The following is an 18,965-nucleotide window of genomic DNA, read 5'->3' as shown; positions in this document are numbered from 1 at the left end:
ACATCAGCCTTCTGATTTAATTGGATTGGTTTCCCCAATCCACAATCTCTCTACCTTTGGTCTAAGTTCCTCTCGTTCATCAGAGCAACACTTTTCAAAGATATTGACTATGTTATCCCTGCTCATCCCCACACACTCCTTCCCAACTCACTCAGAGTAAGAGCCAACCCATGGTTATTGCACTAAGGAGCCTTCAAAAGCTGATCCAACTCCTCCCTCCTATCTAGCTTCTATCTTCCTTCCATCCTGCCCCTCATCACTCCACAATAATTACTATTTCCAGGACACACTTCTGTTCATATTTTTGTTCGGAATTAATCCCTCAAAACAACAGCTTTTTGAAGCCTTATACAAAGCCTTATCAACACCATCAACATCTTCTTCCTAGCCTGTTTTAAGCAGCACTTTTTAGTTTGTGGAATTTTTTCAGGCTCTGCATTTCACACTTCACCATAACTAGCTCTGTCTGGCAAGAGAGGTTAAGACTAGTATCCAGGTCTCAGACTGATTTTTCCCAAAGTTAAACAGCTAGTTAAATGATTGCTATTAATTTTCTAAATGTTTTCATTTCTAAATATGCATATATTATTAGAAATCTCCACCAGAAGACTTAAAGCCATGTAATAAATCACCCAGATCATGCCTTCTCTCACAGTAATCTCTTACACATCCTACCATATCCATTCATTAATTTGTGAGGCAAATGAAACATTCAAATCACCCTTAATATTTTTATGCTTTTTTATTACTTGTGCATTTTTTCCTGTGATCCAGACTACTTCTATCTTGGCCCAGTGCAAAATAATATTAACACAAGAGCAGTATTAAAATCACATAAAATATTAGGGGAAATGATTAATTTTTTTACTTATGTAAGGTGGCACTGGTGGTAAAGAGGCCACCTGCCAATGTAGGAGACATAAGGGACACAGGTTTGATCCCTAGGTCAGGAAGATCCCCTGGAAGAGGGCATGGCAACCCACTCCAGTATTCTTACCTAGAGAATCTCATGCACAAAGCAGCCTAGTGGGCTACAGTCCATAAGATCGCAAAGAGCTGGACATGACTGAAGCAACTTAGCACACACATCAGTCAATGGGAGGTAACAGAAAAAGGTCCTAAACTTCTGGGCACTTTGAGAACTCTGACTTTGAAACTGAATTTGAGACTAAACATTCCAGAAAGAGAATTCATCAAAAAAAAAAAAGAACATTTAATGAAGCCCTAAGTAATTAAATGTGTTCACTCTTCCCACTCAGTTTCTTGTATTCATGCTTCTAACCATGGTTTCATTATACAAAAATTTTCAGCAACTCTACTGATAGGCAGTGAAAACCTAATATGAGAAAAAAATTTCAGAGGAAATCAACAAATGGATCACTTCAGTGGACAGACAAACCATAGTGGCCCACTTTCTATTACATGAATGGCCTGAACAGACCTATCCTTAATTTATAAAAATTGTATCAAAACATGAAAATGAAAGGCTTAAAGCACTGGGCCCAGGTACCAACCTCCGCTGCTCTTCACCGTGTTCTCCTGAAGGGACAGTGAGGCATTCATCCATGTGTCCATGAAGCAACCTGAGGACGTCACCACCAATCAGATACCCTAGAAGGATCAAAACGCAGTCACATTTGAATTGTCATCATTGGATATCGAAAGCTAAACAGATCATCTGATCTGATCTCCTATTTTCATAGACAGAGACACAGAAGTCTGGTAAGGAGTAAGTACTGAACTGAAATCGCAGAGATGGGTGGGGTCACCTGCATTCCACCCCTGAACCCTGGGTTTCCAAGTCCCACAGTCAGTGATATTCCCACTACAATATGTGACCTCAGCCTCATAAAAGCCTCCACTAAACATACAGGCCTGAATAGGCTCAGATTTAAACTTATGTAAGTGAGAATAAGCAGAACAAACTGATACATCCAGAGAAAACCCTGATGCCCAAGCATTGCTGTGATCCAGCACTAAGTCACACACCCTGAAGATGAGAAATCTTGACGTTAGCCTAACCAAGCAATACCCTGAGGCCAAAACATGGAGAAAATAACCCCTAGAAAGCTAGCGCTTAAAGTACACACAGGAATAAGCTAAAGTTGACAATAGCATAAAAATAAGGAGAGCTAAATCTTAACACAAACTTCACTTTTAAGTAGCAATTGAAATAAGTTTCTTAAATGTCATGTATCTTCATTATAGAATATTTTGACACAAACAGCTCTAATTTATTTGCTCACTATCACAATTCCAAAGAAGACTCTCAACTCTGTATCAGGGACCAGACTCCTAATGGAAGTGGAGTCTTTACCTTGGGCTGCTTCACTTCCTGAGCTGATGGGGGCCACGCTCCAGAGGGTCTGCTGGAAAGCAGCATCCACGTGCAAGCTGCCGTTACCGTAAGACAAGTGCTGCAGTAGAGGCAAAAAGAGGCATCACTACAGGCTCTGGGCGCATCTTAACATGCAAGTGCTTCTGGCCACTCTAACTGCACACTGCAGATTTGGAAATGTCCGCAGAGAACCTCTGCTTCAATCCTGTCAATGAAACATGAAGGGACTAGCAGAATGAAAGTTAAGAGTTTATATCTGACTTTGGGTATTTATCAGCTTCCTTCTAAGCATTACTACTCAAGTCGCCAATCGGAAAACATACAAAGTAAAGTAATAAAATAAATTTGTGAAAACGGACTACTCTGTTGTAAAGGCTTACTGTACAGACAGAGGGCACTTATCATTAAAACTACATTTAAGTTTTACATATCACACCATGACAGTGTTTTGACAGTGAAGTAGGTGAAATCCATAGGACTGATATGTCTGTTTTACAGGGTCCTTTAGGAACATTTATCAATAATTTGACATAATAGCCATTAGATGGCAATACTTCCTAATAGGTATCAAAAATCAGGACAGTCAATGTCCTTCAAAATTCATTCATTTTAAATTTCAGATGTTCCTGCTTAAAATCAAATGTATTAAAAGATGGTCATATTTTACATCTTTAAGAGCCATAATTGATGAACTCTGAAATGATAAGTAAAGGAAAACAAAATTATGAGTACAAGCAAATGCCTTGCTTATTTCATTAATCATTACCTGGCTACTGCTGGAACAACCACCTCTTCTCTCAGAGTCATCTCAGTAAACATCACCAACATTCCTATAATATTCCTGCAACATTTTTCAATTTTGACAACAGCTTAAGCTTTTAAAGATTTTAATTGCACTAGAACTTTTCCAGCAATCTGACTCTCCGAGTTAAATAAAGAGCAGCCACAGCATGAAAAGTCACACTGGTATATGTCACAGGTCCTTTTAATACCCAAAGGTCTCTTGTAAGTATACAAATATTTATTATATATATAATATTTATACTAAATATACTAAGTCACCAGGACAGATAGGTACTTCATTTTCTTTCTCTTAAAAACAAAACCAAAGAAATTTGTGACATTTGACATATATGTAATTATCTAGAAAGTAATTTTTTCAGTCAGTAAGATTAAGGGTGAATGCATCAGATTCAGCAATAACATGCTCTTACCCCTCACCCCACACCCTCCTATTCACCTGAACCTGTCACTCTTAAGCAAACTTTCAGATGACATGCCTTTACTGAATTAATTTCTTCTCTGATATGTTAAAATTCTTTAACTGTTTACAAAGAAATCATATTCCAGCTGCTCCCACAAACAAGAAACATATATTTTCCTACATATCCTTCATCATACAACATTATCCTTTAGTGTATTTTTCTTTCTCCCTCTTGTAAGCTATCTGGCACAGGCTCACAACTGTATTCCTCGCATCCAGAAGGGTTATTAATAAAGAAGTAAGTGCAGAAGCCAATCAGACTTTTCAGATCAAAGTAGCATAAACTTTAAAGACTATATTTTAAATTGTTTCATAAACATTCTTATTTCAATGACCAAATCCAGAATAACAGCAAAATAATAGAAAAATACCTACCAAAAAAACTCCATAAAACCGTATGGAATTTATCAAACCATCAGAAGATGATTCAAAATATCAATGCTTGTATTTTCACTTTTGAATTCAAGTGAAAGTTCATGCCACATTATAATAGATAGATTTGTTCATTCATCCAGGTTCACTGAATATACTATGCATAAAGCATTGTGCTAAATATTAATAGAACAAATTCCCCACCCTGAGGGTGCTTGCAATCTAGAACGAAAGGTAAAATATATGTACAAGATACTGTGAGTCAGTATTTTTAACACATTAGCTGAACTGTAATTACAATGCTACAGGAACTGAGACATGAGACCATTTGGACCTGCCTAATCAGAACCGAGTCTATTGTCCTGGGCCTTGAGGACAGGTGGCGTTTCCACAGGAGAGACTGGATTCAGGAGCCAGTATGATCATTTGGCCTGAACCTCATATTGAAATACTTAGAGATGCTGTCTCCAACAGTTTGCACATACATTGAATTTGGGTATCTGTAGTCATAATGTTAATGTGCTAAGTGTAAATATACTAAAAATACCAAAACTTTTCTAACCTAGTTCGGAGATTTTCATTCCTAATATTCCAGAAACCTCATAGTTGGAAGTTGCCTGGGGTTTTTTTTTTTTTTTGGCCCTCTAAGCTCTAAAGGGAAATAGGATGCAAAGAGGCAGAGATAAAGGAACGTAAGCACAGTAAAGAGTTTCATCTTTGGGGCATACAGCATATACTTAGAAACAGATTGAGACATATGCCTACAGACAAGGCAGGTGCCAGATCAAGGACCTTACTGGGAATAAGGAGCCACTGCAATGAAAAAATAATGGAGGAAGGAGTACTACAATGTAATTTTCAAATCATATCTAAGCCTGAAAGTCAAAGTGTTAATTGCTTAGTTGTGTCTGACTCTTTTTGCTACTCAATTGTCTGTCCATGGAATTCTCTAGGCAAGAATACTGGAGTCGGTAGACATTCCCTTCTCCAAGGGTTCTTCCCAACACAGGGATCGAACTAGGGTCTCCTCCATTGCAGGCATGTTCTTTACCGTCTGAGCTACTAGGGAAGCCCAAGATACACAATAAATATAAGCATAAAAATAGGAAAATCTCAGCCTGTTGGAAAAATTTTAAAAAAAAGTCCTTAAGATCATATTACACCATTTGAAGTTATCTAAATAATGTCCACTCTTCTCAAAGAAATATTCTCTAGGCATAACTCTTTCGGATGCCTCTATTTAATTTTGCCACTTCACCAAGAAAGGGAAATCTGCATGAGAACCACACTGTTTGTGAATTCACAGGTCTGTGATGTTAAATATTCAGAAAGCAGTAACAGTTTCAGTAAGTAACACTAAGATGAGTTACCTTAAAGCAAAAACAGATGCCCAAGGTTGAAAGCACAGTTGGCCTTAGGCTGAAACATGTAGCTGCTCTCAAACGTACATACCCTCCAGGGCACTGGAGGGACTTGGGAGAGTCATCTGCTCCCTTCTATCACCCTGATTCGCATGTGACTCGTTCTCACAGACACACGAATCATCTGAGGAGCTTGCCCAAAAAAGGAAGATTTGAGGAATTTCCTTGGCAATTCAGTGATTAAAACTTCACCTTCCAATGCAGGGGGGTGCAGGTTTGATTCCTGGTCTGGGAGCTACGATCCCATATGTCTCATGACCAAAAAAAGCAAAACAAAACAGAAGCAATACTGAAACAAAATCAATAAAGAATTTAAAGATGGTCTATATTAAAAATCTTACTAAAAAGACAAATTTGAATTCATGAGGTGGGGCCAGCGGGGCGGGAGGGGAGGGGGTTGGGCAGCCAAGGCCACTAATCCAAGAAGCAAGCTTTGAGTAACAAGACTTTGTATGATAGACGCACACAATCTCAGGCTTAGAGAAGATGCTATAAATCCCCTCCCAGGGGTTCTCAACCTGGACTCCACTTTGATACTTTCCGTTTCCTTTGTAATCCAGTGTATATATATTGTATGCATCTTTAAAGCTAAGGAGACAAGGCATATCTGACTGCCCAAAAGGTCCAAAGCACAGAAGTTTTTAAGAATATCCAAATTCAACCTTTATCTGAGGCCTTCATTCACTCATTTCTCCCTCATGAAGGGCCAGGCACTTGGGCCCTAGTGACATGACACTCTGGAAAAATGATCCTCCAGCGACAGGGAACACAAGTAAATAAGATGTATCACCCTTCAGACTTCATTTTTTTAATTCTGAGGAAAAAAACTAAGAGACACAGTCTATGTTTTCATTACCTGTGCCACAGAGGAAAAAAAAAAAAGGCGATTGCTGTCTCTCTAGCTATCAATATTTTTATGCAACTTGAGGCAACTCAGCAACCTATATAATCAAACCACCTGGCATTTCTTATCAGAAATAAAGAGGTTGGTATGAGAGAGGAAATTTTTATGAGCCTTAGAACAGCTTTCTTTTAAGCATTTTTCATCACTCTTTCAATTGTGAGGTTCTGCTTTTCCTAATTTACTTTTAGACAGTTGTTTGGTAATATTTTCATGGATTAAAAACAATCTGTTTCTATAGGTGACAGAGAAAATTATTCAAAAATCACTGTTTCAAATGAGAGCAATCCAATCCATGGGTTGAAAATTCATGAAAATTCATGAAAATACCAGGGTGGTTTTATCTCTAACACAAGCAAGAGTTGTTTTACATGCTTTACTTTATTTTGTGCAGTTTGAAATAGATTCACAGTAATAGCTATTTGATCATGTTTCCTCTCTTTTAAATTGTATTGTTCTCTTATAATTTAAGCTGCTTTGCTAAAGCCTCCTTTAAAAAAAAAAGAAATCATTCCAATGGGGAAAAAGAATTCCACACCCCACCCCACACCCCTGCCTTGGATATTCCTGAAAAGAGGATGAAGGTATCATTTTTTATATTAAAATATGAAACAGCAAGCTTGGAAAAACATTATTTTGGATAAGGGGTTTACAATCTTTTCTGGAGATAAGATCCTTTATTCCTAGGAAATCCTGTAAGGAGGTTCAACCCTTAAAGCAGAAGGTGGAGTACCCCAGGAGAAGCCTGGGGCTCCAGGAGTCCAGCACAGTGCCCTCTTCCGTCCAAAGAGAGAGGAGAGAGAAAAATCAGTCCTTCGATCAGTTTCAATTTACCATCCCAACAGATGTAACCTTGATTAGAGCAGCAAGTAAACAATTAGATAGTTTAACCTTAGCTTAACAATCACTGTTAGTGAAGGGAAATTAGACAAAGGCCAACTGACAGCAATGACTTAAAAAAAAAAAATCAAGACTGGCAGTGTTTATTTTCAATGTGTGTGTTAGTCGCTCAGTCGTGTCCGACTCTTTGTGACGCCACGGACTGTAGCCCACCAGGCTCCTTTGTCCATGGGATTCTCCAGGCAAGAATACTGGAGTGGGTTGCCATTTCCTTCTCCAAAAAGGCTGATGAAAGTGTGTAAAATCAAGATGAAATTTATTTTCAGTAGTTAGTTATAACTGCTGTTTTCAGTCAAATTTCTCAACTAATTTTTAACCATATCAGAACCTTCTCAGTATATGACTCTTGCTTACACACAATAGACCTTTATTTAAAATAAACTGTTACATCAGAGTCTGTTTACTCTTCACTTCCCCTCTTTCTCTTCTTCTGGTTAAATATCTGAAGTTCCTTTAACTATTCTTAATAGGTACAAATCTCCCAGGTAAATAATGATAACAATTTTTAGATGTGTCGTAGAGCTAAAAGTCTTGTCTGGATTAAGCATTCTATTCTCTTAATATCCCTGTGAATGGAGCTATTACCTGGATCCAAAAGATGAAGAAACAGAGAGTTTGAAGAGGTTATGTGACTGGCCCAAGCTCATGCTTATCGGGCTCTGTACTAACAAATAAGTGTGTGTATGTGAGAATATATGCAATCCATTTTCAGTTATTCAGGTTCAGTATGTGGATTATTCCAGCCCTACTGTTTATTCCAACGTCTTTTATTGCCTCACTTTTTACCCTTTCACTTGCTCCAGGTCCTTCTAACTAAGCACCATGTGGTCCTTGAATCCATGAACATAAGACTTCATATTCTTACTATAATCACCCACGTGGAAATGGCAGGTAATAATTAACTATGCCTAAATCCATTCAAACATCCCTCAGCATCTCTAACCTCAACTCGAACACTAAGTCTTAACAGTATTCTCCTTTAGTTCCATGGGCTTGAACACTAAGTCTTAACAGTATTCTCCTTTAGTTCCATGGGCTTGGTCTGTTTTTTCACTACTTTTTCAAGGGCAGAAACCATGTGTAATATGTGGTTGATCCTCTGGTTTCCATTATTATATGTGAGGTCCACAGAGATAATCACTAAAATTACTGACTTCGTCACCAAATGAAAGTAATTGAAATTTTAACAATCTGCTTGGTCAACTATCTGTAGTTTTTTGTTGTTGTTTTTTTTTTTTTTAATTTACCTATGTTTTAATTGAAGGATAATTGCTTTAAATAATTGTATTGTTTTCTATCAAACCTCAACAGGAATCAGCCATAGGTATACCTATATCCCCTCCCTCTTGAATCTTTCTCCCATCTGCCTCCCCATCCCACGCCTCTAGTTGATACAGAGCCCCTGTTTGAGTTTCCTGAGCCATACAGCAAATTCCACTTGGCTATCTATTTTACATATGGTAATGTAAGTTTCCATGTTAGTCTGTCCATACATCTCACCCTCTCCTCCCCCTCCCCAAATCCATAAGTCTGTTTTCTATGTCTGTTTCTCCATTGCTGCCCTGCAAATAAATTGTCCAGCACCATCTTTCTAGATTCCCTATATATGCATTAGCACACGATATTTATCTTTCTCTTTCTGAATATAAAAGTTTATCAGAGGGACAATCCTGGAAGTGCAGTGGTTGAGACTCCACCCTTCTATGCAGGGAGTGCAGATTTAATTCCTGATTGGGGAACTAAGATCCTGCCTGAAGGGCAGTGTGGCCCCCCCAAAAATATATTCTTTTAAAGGGTTATGAGAAAAGGAGTTTAAATAAACTGGTTAAAATGTAGCTTGCTCTGTAAATGTAATTAGTCATGAAGTTCATTTATTTTCCAAGGTAACAGAAGGGGAACCTCATGCATTACAATTACTACCACTGTTTGTACAGTGGTCTTTAATTCCAAGAATGTTCAAATTTATCCTCTCATTGCTTCAACACAGTAACTGTGGTGTTAGGGATAACTGTCACCATTTTGCAATAAGGAAGCCAGAATTCATGGAACTATGTGATTCAAGAACTAGTGGTAGAATGGACACTTAAAAGCCCTGACCTCAGTGAGATTCTGAACTTTCTACTCCTTCTGTGCATACTGATGCCAGCCTGCCAAACTCTGCTCGGTAGTGGAAAGAACAAGCCGTACAGCAAAAACATGCACAAATAGAAATAGTTATGCACAAATAGAAATAATATATATGCAGAATTTATAAAATCCCATGGACGGAGTAGCCTGGTAGGCTGCAGTCCATAGGGTCGCAAAGAGTCGGACATGACTGAGCGACTTCACTTTCACTTTTCACTTTCATGCATTGGAGAAGGAAATGGCAACCCACTCCAGTGTTTTTGCCTGGAGAGTCCCAGGGACAGCGGAGCCTGGTGGGCTGCCATCTATGGGGTCGCACAGAGTCAGACACGACTGAAGCGACTTAGCAGTAGCAGCAGCAGAATTTATATACTGAGAAGCAAGCATGAATTATTTTTATTACTGCTATTGGTTTCCAAGTAAAACGACAATTCGAAATGTCTACCTCCTGATCAAACTACATCACCATCACATACACAGCACAGGAACACAGCAAGGGCTTAATAGAAGATTATTTGACAAGCGGGCACACTTGCATGGTCCTAGAAATGTGCGTGGTGTCTGTTTCCACCTATACTGGTTAAAAAAAAATGAGAGGGATGCTCCAGGCCTCCCTTTAGCTCTGCATTATAGCTGCTCCATTTAATAGTTCCTGTCAGTTACATGAGGCCTCATTTCACCACTTCCCTGTCTTCCTCATTACTTCTTCCCTCAAAAGCAAGTAAAACTACATCCTTCCTCCTTAGCAATGTTTTGAAAATTGGAATTAATTGTGTTGGTTAGCAAAAACTTACTTAACCCACAAGACCCACTCTATTTAGAGCCTCATAGAGCCAAGCGGTACCAACTACTTTCTTAATTCAAAATCACACGCAAATATTTTGATTTAAGGAAATGGAAATAAACTCATGCTAACTGATAGAAAGTGTAATTGCAACAATGCTCTATTTCTGATTTTTGTTTCAGTCATCATACACTATGATGTCTGGGATTTTTTTATGTGGATGTTCATGTAGAGTTTATAATACCCCATTTTATATTTGTTTACTTTCACTTTAAAATAAAAAATATTTTGCCCTGATATCTTATACACTTCCACTGATTGCAATCTTTTGTGAACTTCTGCATATGATTATTTTTACCAAAAATACAATTTACTAAATAAGTTAAATTAAATAGATACTGGCCTTACCACAAAAATAAAAAAACACCTCCTCTGATTAAACATAAACTTCTTTCTTTAATCTTTCATTTCCAGCCCTTTTCCTCTGGAACAATGCAATGTAAGTGAGAGAATTAAACTGCATTTCGTTTATTTCTCCTTTCTTAGCATGACAAGGGTTTCTCCTATAATAATTTGCTTTCATAAATATCAAAATAGGTAATCACAGCCTCATTAATACAGCCTTCTCTTTGGGCACAAAATAACATCTATGGAATTTCAAATTCCTGATTGGATTGCGTTTATTGCTATTAATAAAATAATCCAAGAACAGTCTCTATCAATGTCATGAATATACATATCCAGGGCATGAGGGAAGTCTGTGTCAATAATCCCGCTAAGCCACATTTTTACACATCACATCATTCCCTTTACTTATGGAGTTATTTATAACTCATCAAATAGAGATACAGGTTTGTTTCTAAGCAATTTTCCTAGATACTGGCAATCTCAGCTTTAAAGGGATCATTTTATTGACCTGTCGCTTATCCGATTCCCAAGTACGCAATCTCACTTTCCACACTTACCAGGTACCTTTCAGAGGACACGCTCACTAAGATGAGGTCATCTCCAACCCGCACTTTTTCTCCTTCTGAGCGCTGCTTAGAGGCAGGATGGATGATCCACCAACAAGCTTCACCTGCACGATGATTGACAAGTGAAACACAAAGAAGGGCCTCTGAGTTTAAAACTTGATGTTCTTGGCCAGTGACTCCAAAATAAAAGAGGGAAATGAAATAAATCTTCAAAATTAGTCTCCTGAAAATAAAACTGTCCTTTTTACACAAACTTTAGAAATTTGAAATTGAATGCAAATTCACCTCACAGACCATGCAAATCAAAAGAATTAGGACAAATTAGCTTTAGAATCTAAAAAAGAGTGAATATATGCTTAAATGATTCAGTGTGCTGCACACCCGAAACTAACACAACATTGCAAATCAACTGTACTTCAGTAAAAATTTAAAAGGAAGAAAGGAAGGGAGGGAAGAAGGGAGGGGGACACAGTGACATGTAAAGATTCTTCTCATAGAAAGTGATTGTGACATTTGGGGAAGTGTGGAGTCTCTTTCCCCCACTAAGAACTGCTTTGAAAGGATATTTATTTATGCCAACATAAGACCAAATTCACCAGCCACACTGATCCAACTTGGTTCCTTAGACAATCACATGTCTTTAAGCAGCTCACATGGCTCCTTCCAATTATATCCAGTTTTGTTACCTGCCAGGAGCCGGTGAGGCATTCCACTCATGACAAAGGTCATGAGGAAGGAGGCTCGGCATACGCAAAGGCGGGATCGAGCCTCAGGAGTCCGCCCGGATATTCTCGAGCATCTACCCCCCAAAAAAACCAGAGTCTGCCTACTTTATTGCTTTGTGCTCTCACCTCTGACTTTACTGGGGGCTATCCCCCACCACCATCTCGCTCTCTCTGTCAAAGAGTTAACTTACAGCTCCAATTAATAAAGTTCCTGGACAATTAGGAGTGTTTAAATCCAAACCCCTCAGATGGCTCTCTAACTCGCCTGACAAGTTTACCCGGACTCCTACAGCTATGCATATGATTGTTTACAGTCTCCCAATCTCGAGAGGCATGGGAAGCTTAAGATATCCAAATAGCTTAGAGCCTCTCAGAGAGTTAGAAACTGTCAGAATAAACTAGTAAAGGATTTTATTGATGAGTCAATGTTTGTTGCCAAGTTTTCACATCCCCTAAATTGTATCCTTGAATATGTATTAATTAATAGTTGGTATATAGAAAAAATAAGTAGTGGCCTTGGTGTTAGTAACTTTAGACCCTTAAGGTAATAAATTCTTTCCTTTGTTGTAAACGCATTACACATCTGCCCTATAGGAATGCAATTTTATCTTTGGAAGATGGCGCCAAACCTTAAAATAATTACTCTTAGAGAAAATAAGTCTTTGTTGATAAGTCCTTGTCAAGAGTCATAAAATGTTAGTAGGCCTTCTGGCCAGAAGATGATGTAAATCACCTAAACCATTTGTATACGATAAATTTGCAGGAAAGAAACCCTGGTTTTTGATAAGAATCAAAGACTGCTGACTTTGCATGCCCTATTATCCTCTATGTGTAACTTAGGGTATATAAGCCCCTGTTGAAAATAAAGCTACGGGCCTTGCTCACCAACGCTTGGTCTCCCCATGTCATTCTTCCCTTTAACTTCCAGCTGAGTCTCCATCTGGAGCGCGGAACCCACCACGCTTACTAATTATGCCTGGGCTGCTAAGACCCACTCGAGAAGGTGTCTAGGGTGAGGCACCTTCCGCTATTCGAGAGGGCGCCTGCGGCCTACGTAAGTGGTGCAAACTTCTTGTCTTGAAGTTTTATTGGTCTCCCGCGTAAACCAAGCTACTCAGCCTCTTTTCTCCACTGAATTTTCCTACTGAGCTATCCTCATTCTATTATTCTTTATATCTCTAATTAGCATATAAATAGTCGCCTAGGCCGTCTCACCCTGGATCAGCTGGGGCTGGTCCCCGGCAGTTACCACTTGATTTTCAAAAGGATTTGGGGTTTTGTTATGTGACAGTTATATTGTGATAATTAAAAAGCTTCTAATTTGGGTGGATAGTGATTCAAAATGAGCACAAATATTGTCACTTAAGTTTTACTAACTACCCTTTGCCTTATTTTAAAATGTAGTAGTTTCTACTAATTTAAAAATAAGATAGAAGAGAATCCTACAGAATTGTCTGGGATACATTCTAAAAAGACACATTATTAAGCTATCTGAGTAAACATAAAATTAAATTATTTCTTCTAGAACAAGTCAAGCATAAGCCTCATGAACCGTGTAACCGTTCTCCATTCTTCGGTCCCATCACCAAGGATGTAAGTGTAAGCACCCAATTCTTCAATCTGTTCATGGCTCTTTTTAAACCTAAATATAAGTTCTATTGCAAAATGAGAATAGTTTTAGTAATGCATTTGTGCTTGTGTGCTAAGTCACTTCAGTCGTGTCCGACTCTTTGAGACCCTATCAACTGTAATCCATCAGGCTCCTCTGTCCATAAGATTCTCCAGGCAAGAATACTGGAGTGGGTAAGCCAAGCCCTCCTCCTGGGTATCTTTCTGAGCTAGGGATCAAATCCACGCCTCTTACGTCTCCTGCACTGGGAGGTGGGTGTTTTTTTTTTTTTTTTTTTTACCACTAGTGCTACCTGGGAAGCCCCATCTAATAATTATCACTCTCTTTCTCTGTGCCTCCAACTTTATTATTTCTCCGTAACACTTATGTTTAGTTTTTTTTGTTTGTTTGTTTGTTTTTTACTAATTACCAAATGCCAGAATGTAAATTCTACAATAGTAGGGCATTTGTATGTTTTATTTACTAGGGCTTTGTCAGCTCCTACTAGCATTTTGGAGGCATTTGCTGAATATTTTCTTACACAAACCAGTCTTACTTGACTCTCACCTTGCAGAATTCCATATCTTCATTCACTCAATTCACATTTTTAGAGTTGTAGGAAGTTTTTCATTCGTTCACTCAAACATTGATAAAGCACATGCTTTGTCAACCACTGCTTTAGTAGCTGGAGATATATCAACAAATATGGGAAAAAATGTATCTGCCTTATGAGTTTCATTCTGATTGAGGCAGGCACACAACAAACAATAAATATAGTAAATAGTTTGGTAATTCACAATTAGTACAGAGTTACAGGGAAAATAAAGTAGCATAAGGGAATTAGGGCAGAGAGACGAAGATGGCCTTGTTTGGTGAGTTTCACTATTATATAATAGTATCAATGAATGAAAACAAGTTATAGATCATGCACATGGTTTTACTTGTTTTGAGAGAGAGAACTGAGGACGTTTTTCCACATAACTATGTGCGGAAGTAATTATGGTGAAAAAACTAAAAAAAAAAAACAAACCAAAACACAGAGGAATGGCTGAGAATATATAGAATTAAATAAAAATGAGAGGAATATATTTATCTTTTTGGTGCCTGGGATTCTCAGAATTCCCTGTATAAGGTGATGTGTTTGTCTATTAAAAAGTTAATTAGGTAGGTAAATAGAACTTTATTTTATCCATTTGTTATTGGTCACATTTTTAGAGTATGGGAAAGTATTTCAAAAAGGAGGGCAGGTGTGAGTTTCATGTCACCTATAAAAGCAACAACCTGATACAAGTTGATCTATTTCCTTCCATTCCTTTTTCTACTTGGTCCTTAATCTTTAATTCCAAAGGCAGACATGCTCATTGTAAAAAATAAAAGAATCAAATCATACAGAGGTGGATATAGTGTAAAGTCTTTAGAGCATTGAGAAGAAAAACACAATAAAATCTATACTCTCGTATTTTGAGTCTTCAAAAGGATAAATATACTAATATACGTAAATAAATAAATATATATATATATATATATAGTTTGATGACCCTTTTCATTTTCTGTCTTTTTGGTTGAATGTTGACACCGATTATGTTGTATTTGCACACTTAAAAATGTTTTTAAGATGAAGTATAAAATAAAGAAATATGTAATAATACTTTACAAACTAATCAGTGCACGTTAATATGGTTATCAGACAGCAGAGCATGTTGTTAAGTACTGTTTTCCTACCCAACTCCATCAAAAGAATAAAGTTTAAAGTCTAGTTTGCAAATCAAGATAATTATGTCGGGATGACCTTCCAACAGAAACAGTGCACATTTCCTCCTTCTAATAAAACCCTTCCATAGTTAATCACTGGTTTCATCCTGAAACCGTTCCTAAGAATATCCAGCCAATACATCTTCCATCGGGTCTCATGATGTCTCCCAATCCAGTTCCTGCCATGCTCTTCTGAACACAGCTTCACTGCAGACCAAGGTGCTCACCTGTTGTATCCTCTTGCAAGCCAACATCAAAAGCCAGCTTATCAGTTGAAGACCGAGAGGTGGACAGGCAGCACAGATACTAAAAGACACAAAATCAGTAGTTGTCACTAAACATATCCCGTTCTTTCCAAGTCTAATTCTGAGCACTTAGCATTCACTGGGAGCAATGTTCTAGAGGAAATGTAGGGTTTTTTTCCCACTCAGAAAAATATTGCAGAAATATGTCCTGTAGACAAAACAAGATGAGTAACTGGGGATATGTCTCTACATCTCTCACTTTGTGTGATATTCATGATCATAAGCAAAGGAACAACCTGATCTGTCAGAAATCTTTATTTCAAGCAGAAATTTGAACACTATTCACTTTTATCTTCTAGTTTTATTTTCAAATTTTTAAACTCTTTAAAATTCATCTAGAATTGATCGTGGCATGTAGCATATTCCTCACTGCAATGAGGCTTTATCGGGTGTATACCTATGTGTGCTTACCCAGGAAGAATGCAACTCTGCCCAACACCATCATCTCTGACTCCTCTCCCTGCCTCAAGTTTTCCTAACTGGATATTCTTGGACATAAAGTTTAGGATCATTTTTCTGGCCAACTCCCCTACTCCCATGCTAACCTCAAAATCTACACTAAGTGCTACAAGACTGAGAACACAGAGATGAATCTAGTATGAGCTCAAGATACACTGTCATCTACCCCAACCAAGTGCAGTGCTTGAAAGAACAGGAACTATGCCGACAGGACTCAGGAACAGCTCTGGGGATTAGGCCAGCCCAGACTTCCAGAATCACTGGACAAGTAATGCAAGACCTAGACAATCCCTACAATGGAAAAGGGTCCACCCAACTCAGTGGGTGTCTGTGAGTGTAAGGAGGCAGGTGATAAATGGATTGGGGATAGAAGTCAAGTGGAATTTGGTGCCATGAGGGTGTAAATTCAATGAACCAGGAGAATCTGTTCCCTGACTGTAAACCACTGACTCCCAAAGATATAGAAAAGATGCTTCAAAGGTCCTCAAACATATTCCTAGCTAGTTAGGAGTAGGAGTCTAATCACAAAACATTGTGGTCTCTGAGGTTTACAGACTTTAGATCTAGGCATATTAAATATCAATGTTAATTTGAGGAAAAGTACCAATGTTGTAATACTGACTTCCTGGGGGAAAAAAAATGTACAGTGATCCCTATTAAAGTGTTCTGTGATATTTTCCAATAATATTACAGTACCAGGCTCTGGAGTTGTTAATGTACATTCTCTCTTCCTTAAATGTTCACTGCAACTGCTAGGTACAGACTATAATTATTCAACTAAATGTTAATTAAATTTTATATGGCAAAGACTAGTCTTTCTTACTATATCTAGCACCCAGAACAGTATCTAGCACACAAGAGGTGCTGAATAACATTTACTGACTGAATGAGTAAAATTTTCAGTTGCATTTACAGGCTTAGAGAGGTTCAGCAAGGTACCCAAAGGAGTATAGCATATAGGAAAGTAAGCCTGAACCCAGATCCACCAACCATGTTTAGGCTCTTTCCCATCTACTATGTATAGAGAGGGTAGTTATTTAAAAACAGACTCTCATATTTATTATTTTATGTGTTCTGATGGTTCCTGAAAGTGAAGTTCTTCCCATGGAGTTTTAATGTATGAGTGCTATATGCAAAAACGCTATTTTTATACATTTGTCTTGTATCCAGTCACTTGAAGTGTTTTCCTTTATTTTACTTCATATCTTAATAAGTCAGCCAAGATTTCCAGAACAATGTTAGACAGCATATTCTTGGAGTTTGTTTTTGTTTTGTCAAGAATGGACTTAGTGTTTGACAATTAACTATGAAGTTGGCCATTGATTTAACACAAATATTTTCCTCATCATTGAGGAAATAACCATCAATGATCAATTTTTATTAGGAATTGGTAGTTTTATTAAAAACTTGTTTCATACCTGTTAAGATGATCACATTTTTCTCATCTTACTTACTAATGTGATGTAGGCTATTAATAGCAATGACATTATTAAGTCATCATTAAAATCATATCTATACTTTTCCTATACTTCTCTTCCTGTACTTTTCAATTCCATTAACCAGATTTTTCATATCAGTATTCCTGATGATAAAGACATGATTTTTTTTCTGTTTTGAGGGGTATTGCTATAGAGACTATGCTTAAGTTTTTGCTCAAAAACAGTCTACATATTTAGGGAATTATCTCCTTCTTAAAAGTAGTGATTATTTTATATTTCCAAGTACTGGACTATCATGTAGTCACTAAAATAAATCTGATAAAAATTTAAATAACATAGATAGTACCTGTACTGTGACAATATGTTAAAAAAAAAAAACCTGTATAAAATTTGGTTATGTAACAAGATATCAGTTATACAAAAAAATTAAGAAAATATTGAAAATTTTTAAAAAGTTCCCAAGAATTTTCTGTCATTGGTGTGATCATGAAGATTTCATTCTTCTGTAATTTCCAAATCTTACAGAATGAATATGTATTGTTTGTACAACTTAATAAAGCTTTCAAAAGAAGAGAATGCTTATATATTTTATAATACTTTAGACCTATAAGAATATATATACACACATATATAAAGGATAATGAGTAAACTGTATCTGAGAGGAACCCAGTAGATAAATGGATAACTGGGTGTAAGAAGGAGCTGATATGGGAAAAAAAAGAAACTTTCCTCCTAAACCTAGTCTTTCAAAATAAGATACAAAGACAGAAGTCATACAGTGATAGAATGTATGGTCCTTAAAGGCCCTCTAAGCGAACCATCATATTATAAATGAGAAAATAAACAGTGTTCAAATATATTAAAAAACACATACAATTCAAGCTTATTAAAGCCATCAATGGAATGGGATTACCAAATATTTCTTTGCCCTGTATGCACAAATAGATCAGCATGACCATAGGGGAGATGAAGTCTCCACATGTACTCACCATGCCACTGTAGGAATGCCGCAGCAGTATTGCATGACCGTAGAGGAGCGTTCGGTGGCCACCACCTTGAGCAGTCTGCATAGAGCAAAGAAAGAGTCCGCAAAGAAAAAAAAAAAAAAGTAAACTTAACTAAGTGTATAAAATGCTCTCTTCTTCTCATGAATAGTTTAATGGGAATAAAATAAGAGCTAGTGCAAATGTAGTAGAGAATCCTCTTCCCAATGCAGGATAAATGTAAGGGAAATGGGTTTGATTTCTGGGACAGGAAGATTCCCTGGAGGAGGAAATGGCAATCCACTCCAGTGTTCTTGCCTGGAAAATTCCACAGAAAGAGGAGTCTGGTGGGCTACAGTCCACGGGGCTGCAAAGAGACAGATATGACTGAGCATGCATGCACACAGATGAGCAAAGTGCTACGGAAAGAATCCTTAAATTGGGACAAAGCTACCAAGGGAGTAGCTGGGGGTGGGGGAGGGGAGAGCCAGCAGTTTAATTAGTTCTTGAAGAATGAACCTGAGTTCAAAAATATCGTGATTTGTAATTACTGATTCCCAGTTGTTTATTGTCTGTATTTCCCATTACACTCTAGTCCATGTTGAACAGGGA

The 18,965-nt window shown here is 37.6% G+C and overlaps 1 protein-coding gene across 1 annotated transcript in view; it reads right to left on the bottom strand.

The window, feature by feature from the left end:
* RYR2 (ryanodine receptor 2) overlaps window positions 1-18,965 on the bottom strand; it is an 830,352-nt gene that overhangs the window by 466,568 nt on the left and 344,819 nt on the right. Inside the window, exons 6-10 of the mRNA XM_027531123.1 lie at window positions 18,360-18,434; window positions 15,395-15,473; window positions 11,073-11,185; window positions 2,318-2,417; window positions 1,515-1,611 (exon numbers count right to left, since the gene is read on the bottom strand). Of these exons, the coding sequence (XP_027386924.1) occupies window positions 1,515-1,611; window positions 2,318-2,417; window positions 11,073-11,185; window positions 15,395-15,473; window positions 18,360-18,434 (464 nt within the window). The remainder of the gene's footprint in view (window positions 1-1,514; window positions 1,612-2,317; window positions 2,418-11,072; window positions 11,186-15,394; window positions 15,474-18,359; window positions 18,435-18,965) is intronic.

This window comes from Bos indicus x Bos taurus, chromosome 28 (genome assembly GCF_003369695.1).
Source record: "Bos indicus x Bos taurus breed Angus x Brahman F1 hybrid chromosome 28, Bos_hybrid_MaternalHap_v2.0, whole genome shotgun sequence".
NCBI classification, from domain to species: Eukaryota; Metazoa; Chordata; class Mammalia; order Artiodactyla; family Bovidae; genus Bos; species Bos indicus x Bos taurus.
The sequence above is the reverse complement of the archived record's forward strand: the minus strand, read 5'-3'. Positions and strand labels throughout refer to the sequence as shown.